Below are 27,191 nucleotides of genomic sequence, written 5' to 3'. Positions count from 1 at the left end.
TTTCTCCATCCATGATAACCTTTTATGTGTATCTATAGCTGCTAAAATGCCTACCTGCCAATATCCCTGGCATAAATAGCCCTCCGTATAGCCCATCAGGGTGATGTGCGCCGCAATCTCCGTCTAATTGCATGAGACTATAAGCTTGTACCATCTGTTGAAGGGGGCATCTTTTGCGTTTCTATCAGGCTCCCGAATCTTCCCTTTCCTTGCAATCAAGGTCGCAGTGCGAGAACAATGAATGAGGTTATTTCTCTCCTGTCCTCATTACTATGTAATTAGCCGCAGTGCTATTCAATTCCCCTTATTTCAGATCAATATCGCATAGGGCTGCCCGCTAAATGGCTGCGACGCCAGGAGGGCTTTTCTATAGCTGAATGGGAGGTATCAATCACTGAGCTAAAAGAGACGTTCGATGCTTGCTGAAGTGATGACCACACGCACACACTTTAAGGCGCGGTCTTGCACAGTTCGGAGGGAAAAGTGGGAGCGAGAAGTGTGATATTTCAACTGGGATATTATGTTGGAGTGTCAGGTTTACGACGCCTCTTTTCGTCTATACCTCTGTATCGACCGCTATTGTGGTAAAGACACAAATCTAGAGATCTTGACTTCATTGCTTGGAGAGACATTGACCAGCATGTCACCTGGTAGAAAGAAGGCCTTTTGTGTGCTTCTGGGGCATCTCTTCTTTTGCTTTATTTGATTTCCTTTGGCACAAGCTTCAGCATGCCACAGGAAATGAATCACAGTTGCATAATCGTGTGGTTAATGCCGAAAGCATCCACGCGTGCGTCCGAGTTTGATAGGCCAAGTTATGAACCCATCACCTCCGCAGTTCAGCAGCTCGTTGTTATCCGACACAGCCCCACATGAGAGCATTTAGCGGTATCATAGCGCTGATGAGATATGAGCCGACTCAAAAGACTGGATATAGCCGGATCGATGTCCCCCCATTGAACCGAGCATACAGAGTGGGAGCCAGGCAATCAGAGGCCCAGACTGACTTCATCTCTGATAATAATTAGATGTGGCACCAACTGCAAGGCTCATTCAGAGGTTGGTTATTAATGTCTATAATAGACAGTCAGAGGACACTGGTCACATGAAGGATGGCAGGAGCGTGCGGTTGTAGAATTGATTTCAACATCTGGAGTGTTTTAGGGATGTTTTGCAACTGCTGCTTCTGTTAGAAAAAGGGTGGAGTTACGACATGATAAAGCAGTTGCGTCAATAAGTAACAATGTGCTCTGGGCTGTTCTAGTGTTCTAATGGGCTATTTTGTATTAAGCAATATTGCATTTTGAGCGCCAGCCAAATCATCTCACACACTGCCTCAGTGAGGACCTCTTTATCTTATGTTTTATTCAACTGGGCTATTTTGATTTGTGCATTCAGTGCGGGAACATATTAAAGGCTGGGAAACAATAGCATTATCAACTGTTGTTAAGTGAGCCTTATCTCTGAAATGTCACCTTCTCAGGATTGGAGTTAAAAACTGCTCAGAGTTTGACTTGACAAGTGTTTTTCAGGTTTGGTTTTGAAAAGGTTCTAATAACCTAAGATTTGCAAGATTTGTTTTCCTGACCCGGAGATTAAAGAAGTGTTTCACTGCTGAAAGATGGCCTTTTTTATATAAAAATAGGCTGTCTGTGCAGTAGAAAGATGCAGATACTTTTAGAATTGTTGCTACATGAACAGAGAAAACAGAGAAAAAAGGGCTGTGGCATTTGCTCAAGGTAGAAAACCTACAACTAATAAATGCTTCCACTGATGTGTGATGCAATGCAAACTTGTCCGTTTAGACAGTGGAAACAGTATAATGGCTAGCTGGTAACAAACAATATATAATATACTATATAGTGTATATTGTACCAGTTGTAGGCCCAAGTGTTTTATGTTGTATCATTAGTGAAAATTAATGTGTTTGGAAAGCTTACCACTGGATAAATGAGACTTGCATTGTACTCCAAATGCAGACACTCATGAAGAATGTTTGGTTTTTTTTGGATTCTTCATTCACCATGGAGGCATGCAAGAAATCTAAGTTTTCTTCACAAATTCACTAAAACACATGGTGAGTTACTGATATACAGTCAGTCATTCTGTGGGTGAAGGATTGCTTTAACAGAAATGTAAGTAAGTCAAATAGACTGTATTTTTAGATCAAAGCAGCTGCTAGTGAAAGTGGAATAATAACTTTGATTCATGAGGACTAAAGTGTCCCATTTTAGAGAGACAATACAGACCTTTTTCTCAACCAGAACACATATTAGAGTGACGCCTGCTGCATTTAATACTGGGGAATCGTCTGGGGTCCACAGGGATTAGCATGACATCAGTCTGAAAGATTCATTCACAGAATGACAACAAACATCTTTCGTCAGTCAGGCGGTGACACAGATGGACCAGCAGCTATTTAGATATTTATACAGAAAAATAAATACCAGCATCGGGAGGAGCCTCACTCAATGACAAACCAGCACTTAACAATATGGCACTCGGAAGTCTGAATTCATCTCTGCACAGGCACAAAGCAACAGAAACATTTCTTTCCAATTTTCATGTTTCCTAAATAGCTTTGCGTGCTGCATTAAAAAAAAAAAAAGATGAAAAATCAAAAATCCTGTCTGGCCAGAGAATAGAGCCATGACGGGAGAAGCATGCAGGATAAAAAAAACAACAAAATACATCTTGCATCAAAACAGATTTTCAGGGAAATAATATAAGATTTATACACTGCTGTCAAATGAAAAGCTTCCATTTTGGCATTATTCTTTTGATTATTTTATTTTTACTGACAGAAATTCAGAAACTGATCGATGAAATCAGCGGGAAGTTAACCAGCCCCCTGCTCTCTGCTGTCAACATACAGTCTTTATTGGGAGGAAATGAGATCTTCATCTGACAGCAGCTTTTCACTGTTTGTGCTACATTCACAGTACTGCAAGAGTACAAGACAGTACTGTACACTGAAAAACAACACCACGGCAATAACTATAGGACAGTTACTGATATCCAGGTAAACATGACAAAAATATAACATTGTTCAAAGTCCGTCCTAATTATAACTGTACACACAGTCATTTTCTTTTGTCGGCCAAACACTTGCTTTTGTCATCATGCTTCAGACAGGTACCACAGATCAACAATATTTTATCTGACATCAAAATTGGCCCTATTATTGGTCCATTGAAATGTATTCCAAAACAACATGAAAGACGATAAATAGCTGTCAGACAAAGAAGACGGTAGCTTTGTCGGGGTGGCAGGTTTACATTCTTGGCAATAACAGCACCTCTTTTATGTTTTTAGAGAAAGAAAAAATAGACAGCCATTCCAATTTGCAGCAAAGTGCACTCAAATTATGAACTGACTTAAACATTCCACCAAGAAAATACAATTTTATGGATTTTTTTTCTTTTTATATATAGTAACAATAACACTCTTGGTCGACATATAATCCAAATGCAGAAATTGTACACTATACAAAGACATTCCATTCACATTGGTCGTCACATTCATGTGAGTTGTTGTTGCAGTACGTGTCCACTGAGTGGCAGCATGTAGGTATCCTGGCTTGTGTTCAGTGCAATTTCTCATCAGTGTTGAGGGGTTGTAAACACTGACAAACTGTAGCACATTCCGTGTCTGGCTCCCGACAGTCGCTCATTTGGCTTCTTCTTGCACACCGACCGTAGGAGGGATTCTGAAATAGAGAGCTGGAGACTGTCACTGGCCTGTTCATCAAAATCAGACACAAGTTCAAGGGTGCTGCGAGGATTGTGATACTGATACATCCAGTGGTGCAGGTTGAAATATGGAAGGAATATGTCTGCATGAAAACACATCAACACTGTGATAAATTTGTGTAATGGCAGCGTCCCATAGGAGGCTGGATCACCAACCAAACTCGAAACCTGAACCTCCAGGGGGTCCCGGGGAGCCAAACATTCACTGTGTGTAAGCGTTTGTGGCTATCTGACTCACAATAATTTGATTTCGGGAATATGCACCAATTTATATCAACTGAAAAGATCAAGGGCCTTAAAGTGGTGATTATCATCCTATGAGCCTGCCTAAAAACATAGCCTTAAGAACATTACAATACATTTTTGCCACAAACTAATTGCTCATTTTTGCCCCAGGGCTGCCTTGTAGGCTGGTTTATCCATGGTCTTTTTTCATGAGGCCTATTTTGTTGTTCAGCTGGTCATTTCCTAAGTTATGCATTGGTCATAATAGAGATGAAGACACTGCATCTTTAACAATAATGGTGGGAAAGAAGGACATTTTTCCAGGTTTAATTTTTGCTTTTATCTCCAATCACTTGTAAAATACTGATTACGTTTTTTTTTATCTGCAGGCCTGTAAAAATGATTTAAATAGAATAATTTGTGGAGACCATTTAATGGCTTTTTTTAATTTGAACTGCTCACAGCTCATATTCACATGCAAACTGTGATTTTAAATAAGCACTGGTGTGTTTTAAAGGGTCACAAGCTAAAAAGGTCAGCAGATGATATGAAATCATTGTCATTCCTGTGAAGCTTCACTCTATTGATCTCTTTATTTGGATAGTCTAATTTTAAAGGGACAGATTGATATTCTGGGAAAATTTGCCTTTTTGCAATCAATTACCATGCTCAATGCCATGAACCCCCATGTTAAAATACCCATTTTTACAACAGAAATAAGCATGTTTACAGCCTGGCACAAGAAAACAGTCCTGGTCTCTGGGATATAGACACTTTTTCCTATAATTTCGGGTTGAATTTCTATATAAATCACTTGTTTAAATGTTACTAAATCTCAAAGTTTTGAATATTTAAGGGCATGGTGGCTTTAAGTTACAGCTGGGTGCCATCTATACGTTCATTTCTGACACCAAGAAAGCAACATGGCAATGGAGTCCACAAACCAATGGGGGACATCATAATGTCTGTGTCCATTATTTTATACAGTATATGCTCTGTCCAAATGAAACAAAATCTGTTTCCCAGCAGAAAGTAGTCTTTTAAACCCACAATATATCATTTTTACACATTGGGTTTTGTGTGGTTGATACAAACAAGGTTTCACATGTTCATGAGTGAGCTGTAGAGGTGCTTGTAGGCAGATTTTGTTACATTAGCACAGAGTCCCTGTCCCAAGTCTTTATGCTAAGCTAAGCTAACCGGCTGCTGGCTGCAACTACATATTTAGCGTACAGATGTGAAGGTGGTATCAATCTTCTCATTTAACTCTTAACAAGAAAGCAGATGAGGGTATTTCCCAGCATGTGGTTCCATTTCTTTAATAGTCAGCAATCGTAACACAGATGTTCATTAAATGTATCAGTTTGCTGCTTCTGTGATTAGGAACACAGATGATGATGTCAATAACAATCATAGTTGAAATGCAGCGAATAGTGTGAGAATTGGACTTTTCTCTCTCACCTGGTTATAGGTGGACATCAAACACTCCCTCCTCCACTGTCTCTATGTCCTCTTCGGCAATTACTGATGAAAACAGAGAAGGTGAAATGAGGAATAGATTGGTCAATCAAATGAAAATGCAAAACACGGCCTAAAGCTAATGAAAATATGTGGCCTTCGTCTATTTACTGTGCCTTTTCATTTGTCTCAACGCTGTCTAGTCCATTGATCAAACTGCTTCACTGTGATATAAAAGCCAGGCAGGGCACCACTTTTGCTAATGTTCAGATGAAAACACTGCACCTATGAGTCACTGGCCTCTCCACAGTGGGCCAATCACATTTCCATTGCAAATTACACTCTATTGTTTGAGAATATCTTCCAAATGTCAGTGCTCCATATGCTTGGAGGGAGACAAAAGCAGCGTTCAAAGAGGTGGAGGTTTGTGACATGAGTGCTAAAAACAGGTTGTAGAAATTCCTCTAAGCTATTCTTTCCTGAGAGCAAGGCTGCATCAGACTGTTTTGTGAAAGACAATTTGATTTTCTTGCAAATGTTTTGGTACATTTCAGTATTCAGGGTTTTTTTTTTGTGTACTATACTACATTGTGTCGAATGTAGCATATTCGAATGCTGCATTTATTATGCTTCTGTAGGACATCTCTAATGTTGTTTCGCTGAATTTGGCACTACATCCAACCAACCTTACAACTGTAGAGACCACATGTAACCACACTTGCTTAGAACCTCCACATCCACCATCTACATCTGCAAGATCATCTTAGATCAGAAGTTTCTCAGAGTTTGGCAGTACATCCAACCAACCTCACAACTACAAGTAGCCAGTTTTGATGACAAACTGCTGTTGGGCAAGACCCTGGTGAGGACAATGAGCATGCTTATGAGCTTCTCTGACATGGCTTGTGACAGTTTGTGCAGAATTTCTTCGGTTTTATAGAACAATTGGTTGCATCAGCCATTCTGGTGGCTGGTCTCAGACAATCTTGCAGGTAAAGATGCTGGATGTGGAGGTCCTGAGGTGGTGTGGTCGCATATTGTTTGCTGTTGTGAGGCTGGCTGGATGTACTGCCAAATAAATGGAAATGGCATTGGAGATGGCTTATGCTTGTGACATGAACAGCAACCTAAAAACTTGTGCCTTCTGTGGCATAGTGTTGGACCAACACTCCACAGGCCACAATCAACAACCTGATCAAATCTATGTGAGGATGTGTTGCACTGCATGAGGTAAATGGTGGTCACACCAGATACTGACCGATTCTTTTGGGTATCTGTGACAAAAAATACATCATTTGAAATCCTAATAAAGCTATTTTTGAGGTCCTGGGCTGGCGTGGTTTTGAGGACGGTTGGATATACTGCCAAATTTCAGGAAAAGACATTGGAGAAGGCTTATGTAGTATTGTGTTGTTTGATAAAACTGCACATTTTAGAATGGCCTTTTAATGTGACCATCACAAGGCACTCCTGTTTATCAATGATTTGTTCAATTAGTATCTAGATATGCTACATGCGGTCACATGGATGGATTATCTTCACCTATCATCTTCCTCCATCTCACTAACACAGATTGTAACAAATTTGTGACCAAAATCTAAAAAATATATATCTGTTGAGTGCATAAAAAAGTCTTAGATCTTTAACTTAAACCTGTAAAAAAAAAAAAAAAAGACATACATGAGCACCACGTACCTGTGTTCTGCAGGCTGGGTGGGGTGTTGGCAGGTGGAGGGAAGCTGTAGGATCTGGCCTGGAGTACCGGCGGCGTCTCGTGGCTGATGCTCTTTGTCCTCTTCCGGCACTCAACGGCCAGGCGGCTTCGGCAGGCCTTGTGGCAGTTCACCCCACAGGCTGCCGCCGGAGTGTTCATGTGGCAAGAGAAGGACGGTGGTAGAGAGAGGTGACGGGAGAGGAGGAGAGGACGGGGGGTTCGGGGGAGAGGGAGAGAGAGTCGCCGAGAGAGGAGGCGAGAGGGGAAGAAGAGAGGGGTAGGCCAGGAGCGAGGAGAAGATGGGGAGCCGGGTGGAGAAAGAGGGAGAGGGAGAGGGTCAGACAGAGGGATGGGTGCAAACAGAAACATCGGGGCTAATGGAAGAGCTAGTGGTGACAGCAAAGAGCTTCGACACGGCATGCAGACACAAGAACACTCGCACATGCACACGCTGAGGCCAACTGTGCCTGACAACAACTCTGTCAACAAGGGGGAGTCTGAGAGGAGAGGAGCGATGGGTAATCGAGCAAAGAATCACAAAAACATAAGTCAAAGAACTAGTTTTGTCACAGTGACCAGAATTTCCTTTTTTTCCTTGACACCACTGCAACAGATTTCCCTCAATGATTAAATCTCAGACAATTTCAACACTTTAAAAAATCCCATGTCATGGCCACCTCTTGGCAACATGATAGGCTTGTTAAAAAGATAAAATTCTTTCTCTCCTTCACTCAGGAAATGTGTTACCCTTTTCATCCATGATGAACTAGCTACCTTGAAATGCTGATGTAGTGGCAATTTAAAATCATCTTCTCAGCTGTTCACTGCATATTTTTCTCTTGGTTTGAGGCTCTGACTTTGCTATGTTATCACAACACCCAGAAATAATGATTGGCACTGAGCGTTTCTGCAAACCATGAATTCTTTACATTTGCACCCTATTATGTAGTGGATATGTTCAAACTTAATGTGTCAACAACACTGTGGTTAATGTGTGGTTTGGTTTATGCACAAAAATCACTTAGATAAGGTCAGGAAAATATGCCTCCAAATTTCTACTTTAAAGAGTAACTCAACACCCAAGCCACTTTTTTCCAGCTGAAAGGTAATATTTATTTAGTATATAGTAGTGTTGTTGATTGATTCAGGTCCAATTCTTGACATCTTAGTGCAAAGTATTAAAATTCTACATATTGTGTATAAATATGCTTAATGACTGCACTCTAAAGGTTGAGACCTGCTATTGCAATTGAATTTTCCTATCAGCTAATAGCAGGAGCCTGCTTTCAACACCAACTGAGCCCCCTGTCGCCGACTACTTTGTGTGTTCAGGGTAAGGGAGGTGCTGCGGATCAAGAGGCGACACGATTGGGTGACTGTAGGTGTCTCGGGCCACTCCTCCCAGCCCTGCCCCTTTTGAGACTTTTTTCACATTCATGGGAGGAGGCACTCATGCCAAAAATAGGGGGGCATAGTAACTCTTTAAACAAACAAATTTAAATCAATAATGCAAGCCTACTAAACCAATTGTTTAGTTGGTTGCATTGACAATAAATCCAATAATGGTGATCTCATATTTGCCATACTATATAATAAAAGATGGAAGATGGCAACTCAGGCTTTAGATCCAAGCTATAGACCTGACAGACATCACAACATTGCCAACTCTGTGTCCCCTTTTGGGGGAAAGAAAGCACTATCACATCGGGAGAGAAATGGAAATATGGCAAAAAGCTGTGGCGGGTTAACCAACCACGCTGCGACTGAGGCACTTAATATATGTGAGTATTCACAGTCATTGTGGTAAATCGCTAAATGATGCTGGTGTCAGTTCCAACAAACGTTAGCTTGAGTGGGAGGCTGCTGCAGTCAGAGTACAGCAGCCAAGATCACACAGTTGGCTATTAACAGGTTGATTATTTACACACAACACTTACAGTAATTACAGTGATCAATCAAACATAGATGTCTGGATAAGTGTCATCTGGCCACTGTGTTGGGTCATTCAACCACTTGGATGAGGGGAGACTGAAGGGACGTGACAACGATCAACCTTAATTTATCGCAAGCGCTCATGTTCAAGCAAGGTCTCAAAACAATTTTCAGACATGTCCATTAAACAAATGTTTGTTTAACCCTTTGAAACCTGGATCAATATCAGTTTTCTTATGCAGCATTCAGACATTTTTAACAAGTATTTACACCTTTGAACCCTGAGAAAATTGGTTTGACTCTTTCAAGAACATAGCAAAAAAGGCAACGAGCAACTTGGCAAGAGATGTCCCACAAATTGCAAGAAAGAGAACAGTTATCTGGCGACAACATTCCAAGAAGCATTGCAATGGATGTTCAAAACATTAGCAGGTTTATTTCTGTTGCAGCCACCGCACTAGCCGTCATTATTTCCAGTCCAAGGTGATGCAGGCGTGTTATGGAGCGATAATGGAAAGGCAAGCCTCTTATAGATGGGAGCGGCCAGGTGTGAGGGATTTCTGGGAGGTGATAGTCCATTGTGGATTCGGAAACTTCTGAATGATCCACTCAACTTTTTAAGAGTCATGCGATGCGATAACACCACTTGTAGCACCTGCAGGATCATGCCTGAGGGAGCCAGTTCCTACTGAAAAGCGCATTGCCATAGCATCATGTGACCTATAAAAGCCCCAAAAAAGTGTATCCATTGCAGTTTTGCCAAATATGGCTTTTTTGAATCACCTGAAATACTTTTTGGAAATTGATGTGTTTCCATCAGGTGTATTTTATATTCGCAATATCAATTTGAGGGTTAATGGAAACCCACCTGGACTAACAACATCCAGAGACACTGAGAAGCCTCTCAGGGTCTAAATATCTAAAGTCTACCACTGCAAAACACTCATCCAACTACACACACTAAGGATTCTGAACACACTGCGCTCCTGCTCTGCAAAGGAAGGGTAATTCATTTCAATTATGTCCCAGCCGCTCTCTCTACCTCCCTGAGTATAGCCTAACAATGGTAATGGGGATGAATGGCTGGGGGGGGCTCTCTCATTGACTTCCTGTGGTCTCATTAATGCACTTGAACAAGCAGGAACCTTCCCAGTAACACTCGGAGACATACATTCCACTCGCCCATCTCCGCTCCTCTGTGGAATAGAGTTTGGGGGCATCAGTGTGTGATGTCTTTTCACCTGTCTGAGTGATTTTTCACTCCTTTGTCTAAATAGCAGCAGTCATACAAGCATATGTGCAACACTGGGAGTAAAAAAAAAAAGATTTAAGAGGAGCATGTCTTGTATTAAGAAATTAGGCGTTAATAGAATAAGAATTTTTTTTCTCTTAAACACGAGGCGCAGGGTGAGCACTGCTGTGAACAGACCAAGAGACCTCAAGGGCCCCAACAGAGCATTAATTACTCTAGTTGCTACGCAACTCATATGTTTGATGGTAACTTGCAAGCCTTTTAATGAGCTTTAGTCAACCTAAAATGAACCTGACTGAATGGAGGAAGTAGTTAACATTGGGAATGTAGGACAGTTGGCAAATGTGTTTTGGTTTTTTTCCCCAAGGAACGAATGAATACATGACATACATACACATGCATGAAGGTCCCATTTCTAGGACTAGTATTGCGCTAATTATGTTTATATGCACATTTCAGTGGAGCTACAGTTATGGGTCGATTAGGCCATTTAATTGGACTGCTGTCCTCGTCCCAGTATACATGCAATAGGAGAGAATCGATTTATTGACAGAAGTATGTCCAACTCTACCAAGGCAGGTGGAGACATGTCCTCTTTCAGCTAGTTGCAATAAACCTATATTATTTATACAGTCTATAATATAGACCGACATCATCACAACTGTTTGTTTACAATAACTTTGGGGTAGAAAACTGCATCATCACATACATATAATCAAACAACGCTGAGCCCTAACTGATTAGTTCTAAGTTCCAAGTTGCATGTCCGTCACCTGAGCCAAAATTAAAAACACAAGTCCCTCTTCAATGTTTGAAATGTTTTGTAGCACACCCCCCAAGTAACGAACAGCCCCTATCCCTAGCCACTGAGGGAGGCTAGCACGGCGACAAGGAGCATGATGCACAGAATGCCTAGTCCAGTTTAAATATGACTGACGTGTTTATGTGACAGAGTAGTTTAACTCTCAATCGAATTAATATTAATTAATTAATATTAATCCGATAAAGCCTGAGAAATTTGATTTAATCTGATTTCAGAAGGACATATATGTTTTCATGTATTTTAAAAGTCCAGTTTTAGTCAGACTTACACAGTAATTCGACTTTTTCCAACGTCATGTAAATCTATTGAGTGATACAGTAATACTTAACTTTTTTTTACAAAAAAAAGGAGAAACAGATGTTTGTGCAAAGAAATAAATGAATAAAAGGCAGTCCATTCAGGATGTTATGATTGCAACAAGTGATGCAAATTCAGTCAGTCCCTGTGAACTCTGCACAGCCTTTCAGTTTTGTCCAGTCACTGCAACTTCACCACATATTTAACAATTTCTAAAGGGTAAAATCTCATTTAGGAGAAGAGAGTTGGCAAATGATTTTTTTCTTTTTTTTAGAAAAGAGGAAAAAGTGAATACATGACAAACATATACATACATGTAGGACCCATTTTTAGGACAGTTACTGCACTGATACAATAATATTTAACTTCTTCCAGATACTAAAGATACTATTTGGGGGGAAAAGGAGATATATAAAATCATATTATATAAATAAAATGATATAAAAAATGATGTCATATTTTATTTATTGTGGCTTCACCACAAGTGGCAAATATGACAAGTAGGAATTAATTTTACATTTTGCTGTGTTAGCTCACACAAACTGGGCAGAGAGAAAGGTCCAATCACTGCAATTTTACCTTAAATTTGACTCCTTAAATCACAAATAGGTTCTAATTTTGTGTGAACTATTAAATGCTCATAATAATAAACTCTCAATCTGTGCATCACAGCTATTTAATTGCAAAACAATGCCTATAAACATTGAAAAATGCAGTGCAGTCTTTTAGAAAAGCTGCCATAAAGTCAGGCTTTTCAGGCCCCAACAATCCTAAAAAAACAGCCTGTGATATCCTGGAGGGACTGAAAAGGTGCTCACACACACACACACACACACACACACACACACACACACACACACACACACACACACACACACACGCACACACACACACACACACACACACACAGCCTTGCACTTTAAACAGCAGTTGAAACTAATTTGTTGACCAATTGACAAAGCAATGAATCCCTGCCCGTTAAATAACTGCCCACTTTTAACTTCTCCCATTCATAAAGCGGAGCTGTAATCAATCACTTCTCCAAACACTCTAACAGATGGAAACTTGCACGATTTGCATTTTAGATTTGGCATGGTTTTCAATTTTTTTTTTTTTTTTTGCTTGACATCTGGGTGGAAACATATGCAGCGCCAGTTATTTAGTGTGCTGCATATTATCACTACTCAATTTTTTGAGCGTCAGCATGGACCACCAGGAGCACAACCATTGAGGGGAAAGATGTTTGTGTGTGTTGTGTGTGTGTGCGTGTGTGTGTGTGTGTGCGTGTGTGTGTGTGTGTTTAAGGCTAATGAGGATGAGGTTGCCTGCGTGTATGTGCATTTGTGAAATGAAGCAGCTTCTTCAAACACTGGTCTACTGGGAGCCTTGAGAGGGCAAATAATAGTTCTTTATGTGTGGTGTGGTCTCAGCTGATGGAGCTTATCCAGCTTTGTGTGTGTACACATACGTTAAAAGTGTGTTTTATTTGCTATTGTTTCTGTGATGATGACATTTGCTCAGCACTTAACCTTTGTGGATCTTTTTGTGTGTGTGTGTGGGGGGGGGGGGGATTTGGAATCAATGGCGTCAAAGGAGAATCACTAATTCCTTTAAATCAAAGTGAATTGCTCTCTTACCTTTACACTTGTAGCCTTGCTTGTAGAATCCCCATATCTGCACAGAGTCGGAGAGAAATAAAAGGGCAGCGGGGGTGGATGTTAATTAGGATGTGTTTTCATTTCATCAGGGTGATGCAGCAATTACAGAGAGATCTGAGCTGACAGAAGGCCGATGTTAAAGGTCCACTATTAAAGGAATTAATGCTCTTTTTAATGCCTCTTTTTAATTAATTTTGGTTAGCTGATTGCATTTTTGTTAACACAATGATTCCATTTTTAGCCACTGCAGTTTCAGTCATTCAGACATTTTTTGTTGTAATCAAATGAATCTGGTGGGAAGGGTTTTATTTTTTCATATATAAAGTATGAGAAAAACTGCGGAAAATAATAAACGCAGCTTTAAAAATATTCAGAAAGCGAAAAATTAACCAAATAATACAAATAACATACAAATGATAAAGCTTTCGTATCATATAGTAAGCTTTCCTTTTAGGTTTCTGTTCAATAAAGTTTCAACCAGTGCCAGAATGTGTCTTGGTACATTTCCTTAAGTACTGCACTAAAGTACAAATTTAAGGTACTTGTACCTTACTTGAGTATTTATATATTATATCATCTAATACTTCCACCCACCTACCCTGTACTATATCTCAAAGGTAAATATTGTGGTCTGCTGTTTTCTCATACTTTTGGTTGACTACAGCGTTATTGTGTTTTTACACGTTTAGCTGTAGTTTGTGTTAATTTCCTCCTTTCACAAAAGTTAAGCATATAAATACAAATGCAGCATCCTTGGAAGTTAAGATTATTGTCCTTCAGCTAATATACATAAATTTTTTTTTTGTTTTTTATGCCTTAAGGACAGATGCAGCGTGAAAGGGGGAGAGAGGGGATGACATGAAGCAAAGGCCTGGAATCGAACCCACTATTGCAAAGGTATTGCCTTTCATTTATGGGATGCATATGGGGGCACAAGAAAGTGTCCACAAATGATGATATTAAGTCTAAGTTAAGCAAAATGAAGTATTAAGTCCTACAAACCCAAAATTGAATATCCTCATTTGAGGATGCAGCATCACAAGAGGTACAACCACTGGTTTTGACACACTATCTTAAAGGACTAGTAGTTTTGCACAGTTCAGCCTGTGAGCTACAAATATAATTACCAACTATAATTATATATATTTAAATATATTTAAGATTAATGTCCTACTTAAGAGACAGCCATTAGCTTCTATTCATGTCACAAGTGTAAAAATCAGAAAGACTTAATTAACGGAGTAATATTGTGAACTGGGGCTGTTTGAAAATTGCAGGTATGTTCATGGACCCTCTGACAAGTTTTTAAACATCTAAACTGACCTCTGTACATGTTTTGCCTGTACCTTTTCTGTCAGCCATCTTTGAATGCACCACAATGTCTCTAAGTTATCGTGAACACTGAACTGAAAATTATAGAAACCAATAACTGCAGGAAGGGAAGGAATTTTATCTAAAAAATTGTGCTTAGGTACGTGGTCGGCAGTAAAGAGGCAGTACACACATTTAGCAGTTAATGGGCTAAAACATGTTTAAACACCCATACAGCTCACATCTCGATATACCCCATTGATGCTGAATAAGCGAGCAAAGGCTGGAGTTAAAAATGAAGCAAAGGGGCACAGTGGACCAGAGAGAGATGTAGGCTGAGAGAGAGAGAGACGGAGGGAAAGAAAGGCATAGAGAGAGGAGGTTGGCGGGACAGAGGGGGCGGAGGGGGAACGACATCAAGCGGGACACAGGGAGCGCACAGACAGTGGGGGAACAATGACATGAAAGAGCCAAGCTGGAGATCACACACTGCACTGGCACATCTGAGGAGGCACAAAATATCCTGACCTCTGCACACTCACACACACACACACATGCATGCAAACACATACACTTGTTGCTGCACGAATACACACAAACACAGTTGGAAACGGCAAGCGCAGCCAGAGGCGCTACAACAAAGAGAAGTCAGTTACGAGCCGAACATCTAAACACAACTATCATCACACCTCTGCCTACACTGACTGACCTTTACTGCCTCTGCGGATGGCAAAACACAATGCACTGCAAAGAAGAGCTTGAGACATACTGACTTTCCTTTCACCGATTTACTGCAAGCCTTTAGAGCACTGTACTATAAATCTAGGAATGATTTGGCAGACTCCTGTGTTTTATTTTGATGGAAATGTGCCATTTATTTCCAACAGTTACACATTTAATATTTGAAATGCACTCAGAGATATTCATGGTTCTAGCTCGTGTTCAAATGCATATAAATGAAATCCTCCAAGCAGTTGACTGTTTAATAACTGTAGGTCCATGAGGGGGGGTCATAGTGGGGGCAAAGGGGGCCCTAGAAAACCTTGGAATTAATTGTTTGATTCTGTTTGCAATTTCTTTTTTATTTCAAGGTTGATAGTGTCCTAACTACATTAAAATTGGCTGAATAAATTGTTTTAAAAGACAAAATTTGTAAAACAAAAAAATAATAATACAAATGAAAATAAATAAATAAATGAACGAATAACAGTAATGATGATAAATACGTAGAAGCTCCCTGAGGTCCCTCCAGCCCTATAGGCACAAAATGGTTTAGTCTGCCCCTGCACTGTCTCTTAACACTGCTTGAGCTGAATGAGTAACTTATTTTGGTGGAATACCATCATACACTGTCATGTCATGTCTTTCCTATATCAAGAAAGAAAGGAAACACAAAGAAAACTTTGGAAAAAAAAAGAAAGGTCCAAAACAGAGGCATGGATTAAGAGAAGGTGGACAGGGGGGCTAAAAATAATGCTTATGCATAGGGCCATGAATTTGGTGGTACATCCCCTGGTCCATTAATGTAATCAGGGAATTTTGAGCACAAAAGTGTTTTCTTTTCTAAATAATGCAGGAGTTGCTGTTTTAACTACAAAAAGCGCCTTCTATCTTTTCCTATTATAATTATATTTAATATTTAAAGAGTGCCAACACTCACATGTGACTCTGCTCACAGCGAGTGCAGATAAACAGACGCAGTGAGGAGAGTTTTCACTTGACATTTGATAAACTCACATTTTTGGCATTCAGCTACTACCCTTTTTTAAGTGATGTAAAGTATGTTGACAGGCTCACAGGACACTTTGGCATATTGACCATTAACAGTACTGGGGAAACACAAAACAAGCAAAGTTTAACTTCTTTTAAGTGTCTACAGTATATATAACATTATGAAGATGGAGGCTTGGAAGCATATCTCACTCCTCTGTTGTTCAAGCAAGTATTTCCCCAAAACTATCCCTTTAACTTCTGCAACATGCAAACACAGAGATGAAAAAATTTCAGTTTATGAAACTTGAAGACTCTCTCTTTTAAATCCTTCCTCCACACTGGGTGCGCGACCTAAACAGGACTGAACATATTCCAGTGTAGAGACTGCAGACTTAGTGTGCATGTTGCTGACAAATAGACTGTGTCATCATCTGTAAACTGTTTGTGTGAGTTGGTTTGAGAACAAATTGTGTTTAGCTGGTCTCACAAGGACTGGAGACAGATTTGTTTTTGGCACTTCCCTCTCCAAATCTGAAACCCTGCAGGAAAAGGTCGCCCAAACAAAGTAATGGATGGCTTGTTTACAAGTGCTGGTTTCCAGTATGAACCTAAATGCACCAGATAAAAAAGAGGATTTTTGAGTCACTTCTTTTTCTTTGCTCATTGCCTTCCTCCCATATTTTTGAAAAAAAAAAAAATCGAACCAGTTGGCTCTGGTTTAAAAGGGTTAAAAGAACAGTAAATGCTTCTGCTCTTGTTACTTTATTATAGCCTAGAGAGACATTTTCCCCCAGTGAGATCATTTCAAATATTTTTCAGTCGGGTTGAAAAGAAGAAGAGATTTTGACGACCTTTTTTTTTTTACTTTTCTTATTCTGATTCCACGGAGCTTAACTGTCAAAAAGCCCTAAAGAGACTTATGCATCTCTGTCTGCAATATCTCATATAAAAGTGCCCTGCGCCTCCAGCTACAAACTTTGCCCTACTCTCCAGAGATGAAAAAAAAACATACACTCTGATGTGTCTCCTCGCTTGGTGCGTTTAGTGTAAAACTCATCTGTGTGCCATTAATTAGGGTTGCGGGCGTCGGATTACGACTATCTGCGTGAGATGGTGAATTCTGCTGTGTTTACAGAAGGGCCAACTTTTGTAGTTTGAGACAAGAGCTGAAAAAATGGGCTGCAGGGGGAAAATATTATTTTTGCACAGGTGCCAAGAGGAAAGCACTAGCAGAAGAGGAAGTGGCTAGTGTATCTGCCTCTGCCACACACACACACACACATTCAAAGGAAGAAGTGTGCTGCCAGAGTCCTTATCTTTTTCCCTGCCCTCTATTCCCAGTTTCCCCCTTGTGATGAAAATGCTCGAGTCCCCACCCCCCCACCCACCCCGGAGAGTGTGTCTGCCTAAATAAGTGCTCCTTTGAGTGTTAATGAAAGCCTGTACACATAATCTATAGTGTACTTCTTTTTGGAGCATCCTCTCTTTATGTGTACTACAGACAAATGAGTGGGATGTCATTTCATTGTCTGCAGTTCAATGCGAGGGCCCTGTTCCTGTTCTCATTACAGCTGAGTGCTGACTCACTGCCTGTGTCTAAATAACACACACATCCTTGGGGGACTTTGGGGAATGTTAAGGACCAGAGGACACACACGCACACACACACACAGATGTAACACTGCTGCAGAGGAGGGTTATCATCTCGCCCAATTACCTTCCTCCCATATTTCCCAGAATGCAACTTCAGCAGCATGCAGCTATAGCTCAAAGTAATTGGCATTGCCCTGACCCGACCTGACAGAAGGAACCCCTAAGAGATGTGGCTGATCACGCGCCGTCGCCGCCAACTGCAAATAATGAAGTGCAGATTGTCTCTGTGGCTACACGGCTATGGAAAGGCACAGCTGACCTTTGACCTTTTCTAACAAACTGTGACACGTGCCATTGATTGGTTCAATGAAGAAATCGATGCATTTGATGCACAAAAGCAAACAAAATAGAGATCGATATTTGTTAAAAACCTCCACCAGAGCCTGAAGGGTTTTTAAGTCATACAGCTGATACCGTATCTAAAATGTATTTCGTATTTTTAGGATTGACTGCAGTTATAGAGCAGTAAGGGACTGTTCTTTATTTATCAGAGGAGGGTTATGACTGGGGTTGTGACTTTGTTCTTATTTCATTTAATTTTTTTCTCAGCTACATTCATGCAGGGCAAAATTTCTCATGATATATATTTTGATGAACGTTCATGTTGAAAGTTGGTTATGCATCCTAATTGTTAGATGTGATAGGACCATCAGAAATGTAAAAATCTAACCATAATTTCAGTTTTTACACTTTCTGGCTATGATGAATGGTGTGATTTTGGCTTTTTCTCAAGAAAACTTCCCTTTCATGGTGGGTTTTGTTTTTGAAAGATTGAATAAATGAATTAAAACTTACTTCTTGAAGGGGTATTTGCTTTGCACTAATCAGCATAAAAACTAACAACAAGATATAACATGCAAATTAAAATGGATAATATTGCAAATAAGTACAATATACATCAATTAATTCACATTAAAGACCTTGACATCTCCAGACTTTATAAATCATACAGCTGATTCTGTATTCAAAATGATTTTTTTAAAAAGTATTGGGGAGTAATGGGGACTTGAGTGCCACGACTTGAGAATAACTTGTGACTTGCAAAACAATGACTTGGTCCCACCTCTGTTGATAATTAATCACAATGAAATTTTCATCTCTAGAAAATGCTTTCTTTAAAACCTGCTGGTGTAATACATTTATAAGTAAATGCTGGGGTTTATTTATCAATTCATCTGCTAAATATGAAGCTACAGCTTCGCTTAGCTTAGCTTACCTTAGCTTAGCTTAGCTTAGCTTAGTTTAGCATGAAGACTGGATGAAAGGGAAACAGCTAGCTTGTCCAAATGGTCAATTAAATTTGCCTGAATCTACCCCTTCACCTCCCTAATTAACACATGGTTATATCTTTTACTCTTAATGTTATCTGCTTATATAAGCCTAATTCTCTAAATGTTACTTATTTATTTGTGAAATTGTATTTTTGAGCTTGCACTCCAATCTATTTATGGACACAGTGCTGTTTAATATTTCTGCTCTAATGTTCTTAGTTTTGGTTATGTCATAAGAGGGGTGACACAGATTTCTGGGATAATCTGGGAAGTGCTTTGTGCTTAAGCTTGAGAAGTGCTTTATAAATAAAAAATATCATATTATCATTATTATCTTGTTGAGTCTGTTACCATGAGGTTGCTGACTAACTGGCAGAGGCTTGAGGAAGTCACTCCACCCAGCCAAGAAACAGTAATGAATTTCTAGTAAAACCCCAAGTTCCTGTTTTCACTTTTATAGTTTAGAAAAGATAAATCATGTTAACTGACTGTGACCTGGCTGTGGAAGTATATGTATATATGAAATAATTTTAGTTTTAAAGTTTCTGGCTATCATAACTAATGAGATTTTGGTGTTTTGTGTTTTTTTAGAAGACATGACTGTCAAACCAGCCAAAACAGCTTTTGGGGTTTGGATTATATTTAAAATGATGACAAAATACAAACATTTAAAGGTGTACGTCACTCCCCTGAGCCAAAATTTAAAAAAGTCTCCCCCCACTGCTTAAAAAAAATTGCTTTAAATTTGCATCCGTTTTGCACCACCCTCTCCCCTATCATAAATAGCAAACAGTCCTTAAAGAGGAAGCTCAAAACATGATTACAAGTGAGTAGTAGGTGTTTACTCACAAAGCCGGCACAATGCTCGCAGAACGTGGGCTTGACATAGGTGGTCTCAGTGAAAGTGTGGATGAAGCCCATCTTGCAGTTGAGCAGAGAGCTGGCTTTCATAAAGTAGTCTATCATCTCCTCTCGGCTGATCTTCCCGTCTCTGGGAGAGGAAGCAGACTGAGGTGGGTTCATTGTGTAAACTGCATGCATTTTACAGCAGCGAATAAATCTGTGAATGCTTACTGGTTCTTGTCCAGTTCTCCAAACTTGCTGAGGTATGGGAAGTTGTTCCTGATTATTTCAAATTCGTCCCTGGAGATGTGGCCGTCACCATCTGAGTCGAAGTTTTTGAAGACCGACTGTAAACATATGAGGGTTTTGCAGGTTAGTTTTAGTTTCACAGAGCAGCAGAGTTGTCCCTGACATGTTTTTGCCCAGGTTTAACCAAGGTTAAATCCTGATAATGTGTGACAGTAGTGTACTTGTTTACTAATTTTCCGTTTAAAAAAAAATCAGTTGTCTTTGTCACATTTTACTGTTTTCTTGCAATATGCGTGACATTTACAAGGTGGTCATTGCCTTTTTTCTCCCATGTTTTTGACAGAAATCAAATCAGTTTGCTCAGGTTTCATAGCTTGTGAGAGGCATCTGAATGCCTAAGCACAAGAAAACTGATGCTGAACCAGGTTTCAAAGGGTTAATTAGGCTGTTTTGAGTGTGAGAAAGCTATGCACAGTGAAGCGCCAAATGCACATAACCATGGGAATTGAAAGTGCAGCACAAACAACAAAGGTTTTGCCCTCTCAGTTAACTAATTACACACATACACTGCAAAACATAATGCAACTGCGCAGTGACTCTGGCAGGATTAAATTTCATACGCGCAAGATCTGCCCACCCGTGACATCTAGGTTAACATGTGCACATAGTGAGCAAAAAAGACAAAGAGAGATTGATACACCACCTCGATGCACCACCATAAAACTCTGATTAACCTACCGTACGCCACATATAGGAGATCTCATAGGAGATAACATCCTATACATAATATCTTGTGCGTAGGAGATAAGCCTAGGCTTTGGCCAACATTGTTTGCAGTTTCTTTTTCTTTCTCCGTTTTCAGCTTCCACAGAATCCCAGTGGGAAAACATTCATTATAGAAATTGACCCATTGCATCAAAGGATTCTCCCACAGGGAACTACATATACTTAATATGGCAGGCAATAAATACATACAACACCACGGAAACTGCAGTTACAGAGATTTCAGATGACCCTCTCAGGCTTGGTAATTATGAAAAAACAACAATCTGGCCAAAACGCCAAGAGCACTTGGCAGTCATCATGTCAAGATGTTGGTGGAGAGGATAACAACAAATAATTCAGCGTCAGCGTTCTGATGTCCCTCAGGCTACAATCAGTGCTGAGAGGGGGGATTTGTGAGACACACTCACCTCCACCATCTTTTCGATGTGTTTTTTGATGACTGTGGGGTCGGCGTTAGGCTTCACCGACACAGCCCAATCATCGATCATGGTGGGTTTGGGTTCAGGCGCAGGGGCAGGGCTGGAGTTCTGCTACAACCAATGAGAGAGCAAAGATGGTTAGATCAGTATCAACCTCGGAGAGAGAATGCTGTCATTGTCGAAAGACAAGAAAAGACAGCTGCTGTACAGGGTTACTACAGTCAATCAAAATGTCACAGGAGAAGAAGAACAAAGATTTCTAAGATGCAAACAGGAGCAGAGTGATATATCACTGCCAAAAAATGGGATATTTGAAAACAGGCCAGTACGGGATCCCAACAGTGTGCTGCTCACCGCCGGCTTGCGAGGTTCTCTCTGTAGAGACATCTGGTAGATCTCCTCCTCTGTGTGGTACTGGTCCAGAGACACCTGCACACAACAGGACATGGACATTTTGTCTTTAGATGACCCAGTCATTTGTGGCATTAGCCTCTGCTACATTCCTATGCAGGGCCGTAATTGTGTATTTAACATTGGGGGGGCCATTATACTGACATTTTACCCTGACATTTTTTGACATTTTTATGGCTTTTTATACATATTGTACTATGACATTTTATTTTATTTTTAATTTATTTTTGTTACATGTCTTACTATAACTGTTCATGACATTTTTATTACTTTTTATGACATATTATATTATAACATTTTATGACATTTTTTTGAAATAATACACTGTGGCATTTTATGACATTATATTATAACACTTTATTACCCATTCATGACTTTTTAAAAGGCATCATCCTATGACATTTTCTTAGATTTTTATGGCTTTTTAGACATATTATACTATAACACTTTATGGCATTTTTCTGACTTTTTTGAAATATTATACTGTGACGTTTTCTGACTTTTTTGAAATATTATACTATAACACTTTATGGCATGTTTCTGACTTTTTTTTAAACATATCCTATGACATTTTATTAGATTTTTATGACTGTTAAGACATATTACATTGTGACATTTTATGACATTTTTTATTTGTTTTTGACATATTATAACAAAAATTAACATCAGAATTTTTTTCTGCTTGCTTATTAGGGCTTCCATTGAAGTTGTTGGTGGTAGAGTGGTTTATTCTAATTTGGGCAAATTGACCCTTTGGTATTTGCTAACAACTATCTTTTGAGAAGAAACAAAAGAAGGCGATCCTTTCAGTTTCCACACGTTTAATTTTCTTGGTCTTGAACACAAAGACCTTCTCACACATCATTATAATGAAGCATCTGTTATGTGCAGCTATCCTTTACATGAGCACAGCCGCTATGGCAACAGGTTAGAGAGCAGCATCTATTTTTTGCTCTGGCTAACACGCTGCGGCCAGCTGCCTCATACTATCAACCACTGCATCTATTGCTGCCTTCAAATTATTTTCCTCGGAGCTACTCTCTTACCGTAATTGTGTTCTCTGGCTTTTATTGAGTTGAAGTGGTGAGTGTGGAAGGGGAAAAATAGGCTTTTCTTCTTGTTTGGTCTTGTGATTTTGTGGAGCTTACAATATTTCAGGGAGAAGGTTAACTGTAACTTGTTGACCACATCCGAGACAATAAGAAATAATGTGAATCATTTGATAAGCTGATGAATTTAGAGGAAAGTTTGTTTGTGGTTTGCCGTCGTGCCTGTGTGGAGATTATTTTGAAGGATGTATTGACTTTCTTTCCATCTTCTCACTCTTTTCCCCTAAGACTCAAGACAGATCAAGTCCAATAAGCACTGGCATAAGATAATTGGGTATTGACTCCATCCGCCAAACTTCCTCCGCTGCCCCTCAGCTCCAAAACCTGTCAAGTTGTTTTCTTTCATTTTCACAGAAAAAAAGGGGCACCAGCTGCAATCTCACATGAACACCTGCAACCGGATTGAGTGATTAATCCCTTGGGATTGTTTAAATACAGAGAGCTTCTCGAATTCAGGAAACTCTTATCTGAATCTGCCAAAAAAATACTCACACGCACTCGGGGGTTTAGTGTGAAGTGCTAAAACACCCAGCCCAGCCTCTGTGCTGAAGTGCAGACAGCAACAAGATCAGTCTCACTCACTACTTCCAGTTTAAGAGCTCGCACTAGCTGTACGTGACTGTTTGCACAAACACAGATAACTTTCACCCAAAATATGAAAAGGGTATTTATATTAAGTGATACGCATTCTTAAAGTATGCCTCTCCCACATCATTTCATATTACAAATGTATTTCATAGGGCAACAACATGTTGTTTCCTTGTGGAGGCTTGCAATTCTTCCAGTTTGTATTCCACGATCGATAGAAGTGTTATGTAAACATAAAGTGTAATTTAAGGCGACAGAGAGAGAAATATTTTGTTTGCCAAGACAGAAAAATAGTCTGTAGAAGAAGGTGCAAAATGATTGCTTTGCTGATTGCTTGCACGGTTTAAAGGGGACCTATTCTGAGCATTTTTAGTTTCATATTTGTATTTAAGGTTTCTATTAAACCATTTTTACATGCTTTAAAAAAAACACTTTACTTTTGTCATGCTGTCTGCGCTGAAACAACTGCATTCACCCTCTGTCTGAGATGCTCTATTTAGCACCTGTCTCATAAAGCCTCCTTCACAAAACAAAACAAAAAAAGCCCATTATGCTCTGATTGGTCAGCTTTTCCCATGTCTTCTGTACCTCGTCTCAACACCATCATTACAGCTGGGGGAATGACAGAAGGCATAAGGCCTGAGAGAAAAGGTGATTTTTTTTTTTTTGCAGGCAATGTTTGTCAGAATGTAAGATTTGATCTCCTACATAAGAGATAATATAATCTCTTCTTTGTAGAAGATAATATCTCCTACAAGGGACAAAACCTATGTGGAAGATCATTCTACAACAGCCACATAACTCCAACATATATGATAATATGTAGAAGATAATATCTCCAGCATAGGAGATAATATCTCCAATTTAAGAGATAAACTAAGGTTTTAGCCTACATTGCATAAACTCAGAATTTTGTTGGCCAGAAACTAAGTTTTGAACTCTTTCGTATAAGATAACCTCCCATATGTTGGAGATAATGTATATAACTGTACTTTCTACATAGGAGAAAACCAACATAGGAGATAATATCAACAACAGCAACATATCTCCAATGTAGGACATAATATGTAGGAGATAATATCTCCAGCATATGGGATAAACTTAGCTTTTAGCCAACATTGCACAAAGTTAGATTTTTTTGGCCAAAATCTAAGTTGGTCTAAGTTTCTAAGTCTAAATTTGATCTCCTCTGGAGGTGATAACCTCGCATATGTAGGTGATAATAAATGTAACTTTATCTCCTACATAGGAGAAAACCTACAAAGGAGATTATATCTACAATGGCCACTTATCTCCAATATAGGACATGTGATGTAGGGGATAATATTTCCAATGTAGGAGATAATATCTTAAACACAGGAGATAAACTTAGATTTTGACCAACATTGGCTGCAAAAATTTTTTTTCACCTTTTCACCTCTCACCGCTTCTGTAAAATCCCACTGGGAAGAGGCGCATTATTAGAAATTGACTCATTGCTTTTATGTTAAAAGGATTCTACCAAAAAGAACTCCAAATACATCTAATGCCAGACAATATGATCATATAACATCACCAAGGCTGGAGTTAAAGGGTTTTCAGATGACCCTCCCAGCCTTGGTAATTTTGGCAAAAGATTACTAATCATCTGGCCAAAAAGCCAAGAGCCCTTCACAGCTCTCATGTCAAGATGAGGGATTACAGGGATTACTTCTTTGCCATTTACGTACTTTATTATTTGAAACTTTGGCCACACTTAATATGAACATCCATCGTTGTAACTGTTAGACTAAAATATGGAAAAGCATAATAGGTCCCTTTTAATAGTACTGACGACATAATATAGCACTGTGATCTGTTATAACAAAATGCCTTCCTGCAAATGTGTTGAGACTAAAAAGGAGATACTGATTCAACCAAGTTCTCTTCTGAGTAATTTCAAAGCCAAAGCACTCTGACAGCAAAAGCCCTTTAGGCTTTAATCTGGATATGGGAACAGACAAGAGGTTTCAGTGCAGGTTAACAATTTAAAGTTCAGTGAAGTTCAATAAAGAGATGCTGAAACAGAGGTCGTGACTCCTTTGTCCTGGATAAAAAAGTAATACTAGAAAATGGAATTTGGCAGCCAGATATCAGTGTAGAGGTAAATGTAGAAGTAAATGCAATGTTTAATCCTCTGCATCACTCAGTGTTTTTTAACTAAAGGAGCATCAAATTTACACATGAATTTTTATTTACTTGTAATTAGAGGTGGACCTACTTCGCAAACTGTGGAAACAGTACTGATGTTATCTGTGGCTCTGTAGGAGATTACCAAAAGTAAAAAATCATCCTGATGATGTCGCTGGAGTAATATCAGTTTGGGCCCCTGGTTTAAAGTTTTTACAGAAAGCCTACATTCAGATGCAAATCTGCTGTTTATTGTTAAAAAAATATAAGTTAAAAGAAGCCAGTGAACTGTAAATCTTGCTTTTCATGTACGAAATAATAAATGTTTCCAGCAGTCTTTTTATATAATCAATTCGTCAAGGTGATACACAGGCTGTTTTGACCCGCTCTGGATCATATCTGTTTCAGACAACTAAATACTGTGAGCTTGAAGGTTAATGCCTTGAATGCCTCGGTTACGTCTAATCTCTGGCCTTTGTCTGCACGCAGTTTTCATCCCAGCTGGCTGCTCTTTAGCCCAGCTGACCGTGAGCCAATCAAATCACAGCAGAAACAAATTCTGTGTATCAAACAGACTGCCTGTTACGCCGGCTGTGTGCTTGTCCTTCTCAAAGTTTTCCCTCCTACTTCACTGCTGTCTGAGCGCTTTCCAATTGTGCACTTTGTGATGAGTAACACCTGACTGAGAGACTTATTTACCCAGAGCAAGCTGCTACATCTATAATGCGAGCCAAACACTTTGAATGCCGCACACATTCTGTCCACTCACCGTAAGCAGGTTGAGCAGGTCCGTGTTGGCATCCACGTTAGGCGGCGTGGTCTGGATCAGCGCCAGCTCTTGCAGGATGGCGTACAGCTGTTGGGTCTTAGCCAGGTTGACCCGCGTCTTCTCTTTGTCCACCCAGTCTGGCAGCGCCACATGCACGGCTATCAGGTCTTTCAGGTGCACGCCAAGGATGGGGAAGCGGAAGCCCGAGCACTCGGAGAAGCGCTTGCGGTATTGACTGTAGTTCCCACATGATGTCACTAGTTCAATGAGGTTGTTGAAAACCTGCAGGTCGAGTGAATGCAGGGAGGTGAAATTAATCTAAGGGTTAGGGTTAGAAGTATAAGGATAAAAACTCCTCTTAAATACCTGTCTAATTACTGTATCTCCGGAACGGTAACAGACAAAGGCCTCAAATTTGGTGTGTGCACTCATCTGGTCATTGTGACGTTGTGTGCAATGTTTGGTTATCGTTGGTTAACTCTTTGTACCTGACCTGAGCAAATTGGCTTCATATTTTTCAAAAGCATGGAAAGAAGTCAGTGAGCAGCCTTATAAGAAACGTCTCCCAAATTAGCAAGAAATCAGTAAAAATTTACAAGAACAATTCCTGAAAATAAAGAAAACAAAAAAAGTAAAAACCAAAAAGAAACAGGGAAATTACCTTTAGAAAGTGCAAAAAATAATTTCAAATCTGTAACATAATTTTTAATATATAATTTTTTTTTTTTTCATTTTTTCAGACATTTTTGCAAAGTTGCTCATTGCCTTTTCCCATCTTTTCAAAAGAAATCAAAACAATTTTGCGAGGTT

The 27,191-nt window shown here is 39.6% G+C and overlaps 1 protein-coding gene across 2 annotated transcripts in view; it reads right to left on the bottom strand.

The window, feature by feature from the left end:
• Window positions 1–2,406: 2,406 nt before the first annotated feature.
• The window catches only part of LOC121962248 (RAS guanyl-releasing protein 2-like), a 48,381-nt gene continuing 23,596 nt past the window's right edge, over window positions 2,407–27,191 (bottom strand). The window contains exons 9-17 of one of the 2 annotated variants that reach the window (XM_042512477.1): window positions 26,382–26,663; window positions 21,711–21,785; window positions 21,345–21,467; window positions 20,134–20,249; window positions 19,909–20,050; window positions 13,091–13,127; window positions 7,131–7,289; window positions 5,439–5,501; window positions 2,407–3,709 (exon numbers count right to left, since the gene is read on the bottom strand). In XM_042512477.1, the coding sequence (XP_042368411.1) occupies window positions 5,443–5,501; window positions 7,131–7,289; window positions 13,091–13,127; window positions 19,909–20,050; window positions 20,134–20,249; window positions 21,345–21,467; window positions 21,711–21,785; window positions 26,382–26,663 (993 nt within the window). In that variant the 3' untranslated portion in view covers window positions 2,407–3,709; window positions 5,439–5,442. The remainder of the gene's footprint in view (window positions 3,710–5,438; window positions 5,502–7,130; window positions 7,290–13,090; window positions 13,128–19,908; window positions 20,051–20,133; window positions 20,250–21,344; window positions 21,468–21,710; window positions 21,786–26,381; window positions 26,664–27,191) is intronic. The other variant, XM_042512478.1, reaches the window with a different exon arrangement.

Source organism: Plectropomus leopardus, chromosome 23 (assembly GCF_008729295.1).
Source record: "Plectropomus leopardus isolate mb chromosome 23, YSFRI_Pleo_2.0, whole genome shotgun sequence".
In the NCBI taxonomy this organism is placed as follows: Eukaryota; Metazoa; Chordata; class Actinopteri; order Perciformes; family Serranidae; genus Plectropomus; species Plectropomus leopardus.
Note: the sequence above shows the minus strand (reverse complement) of the source record. Positions and strands in the feature narration are given on the sequence as shown.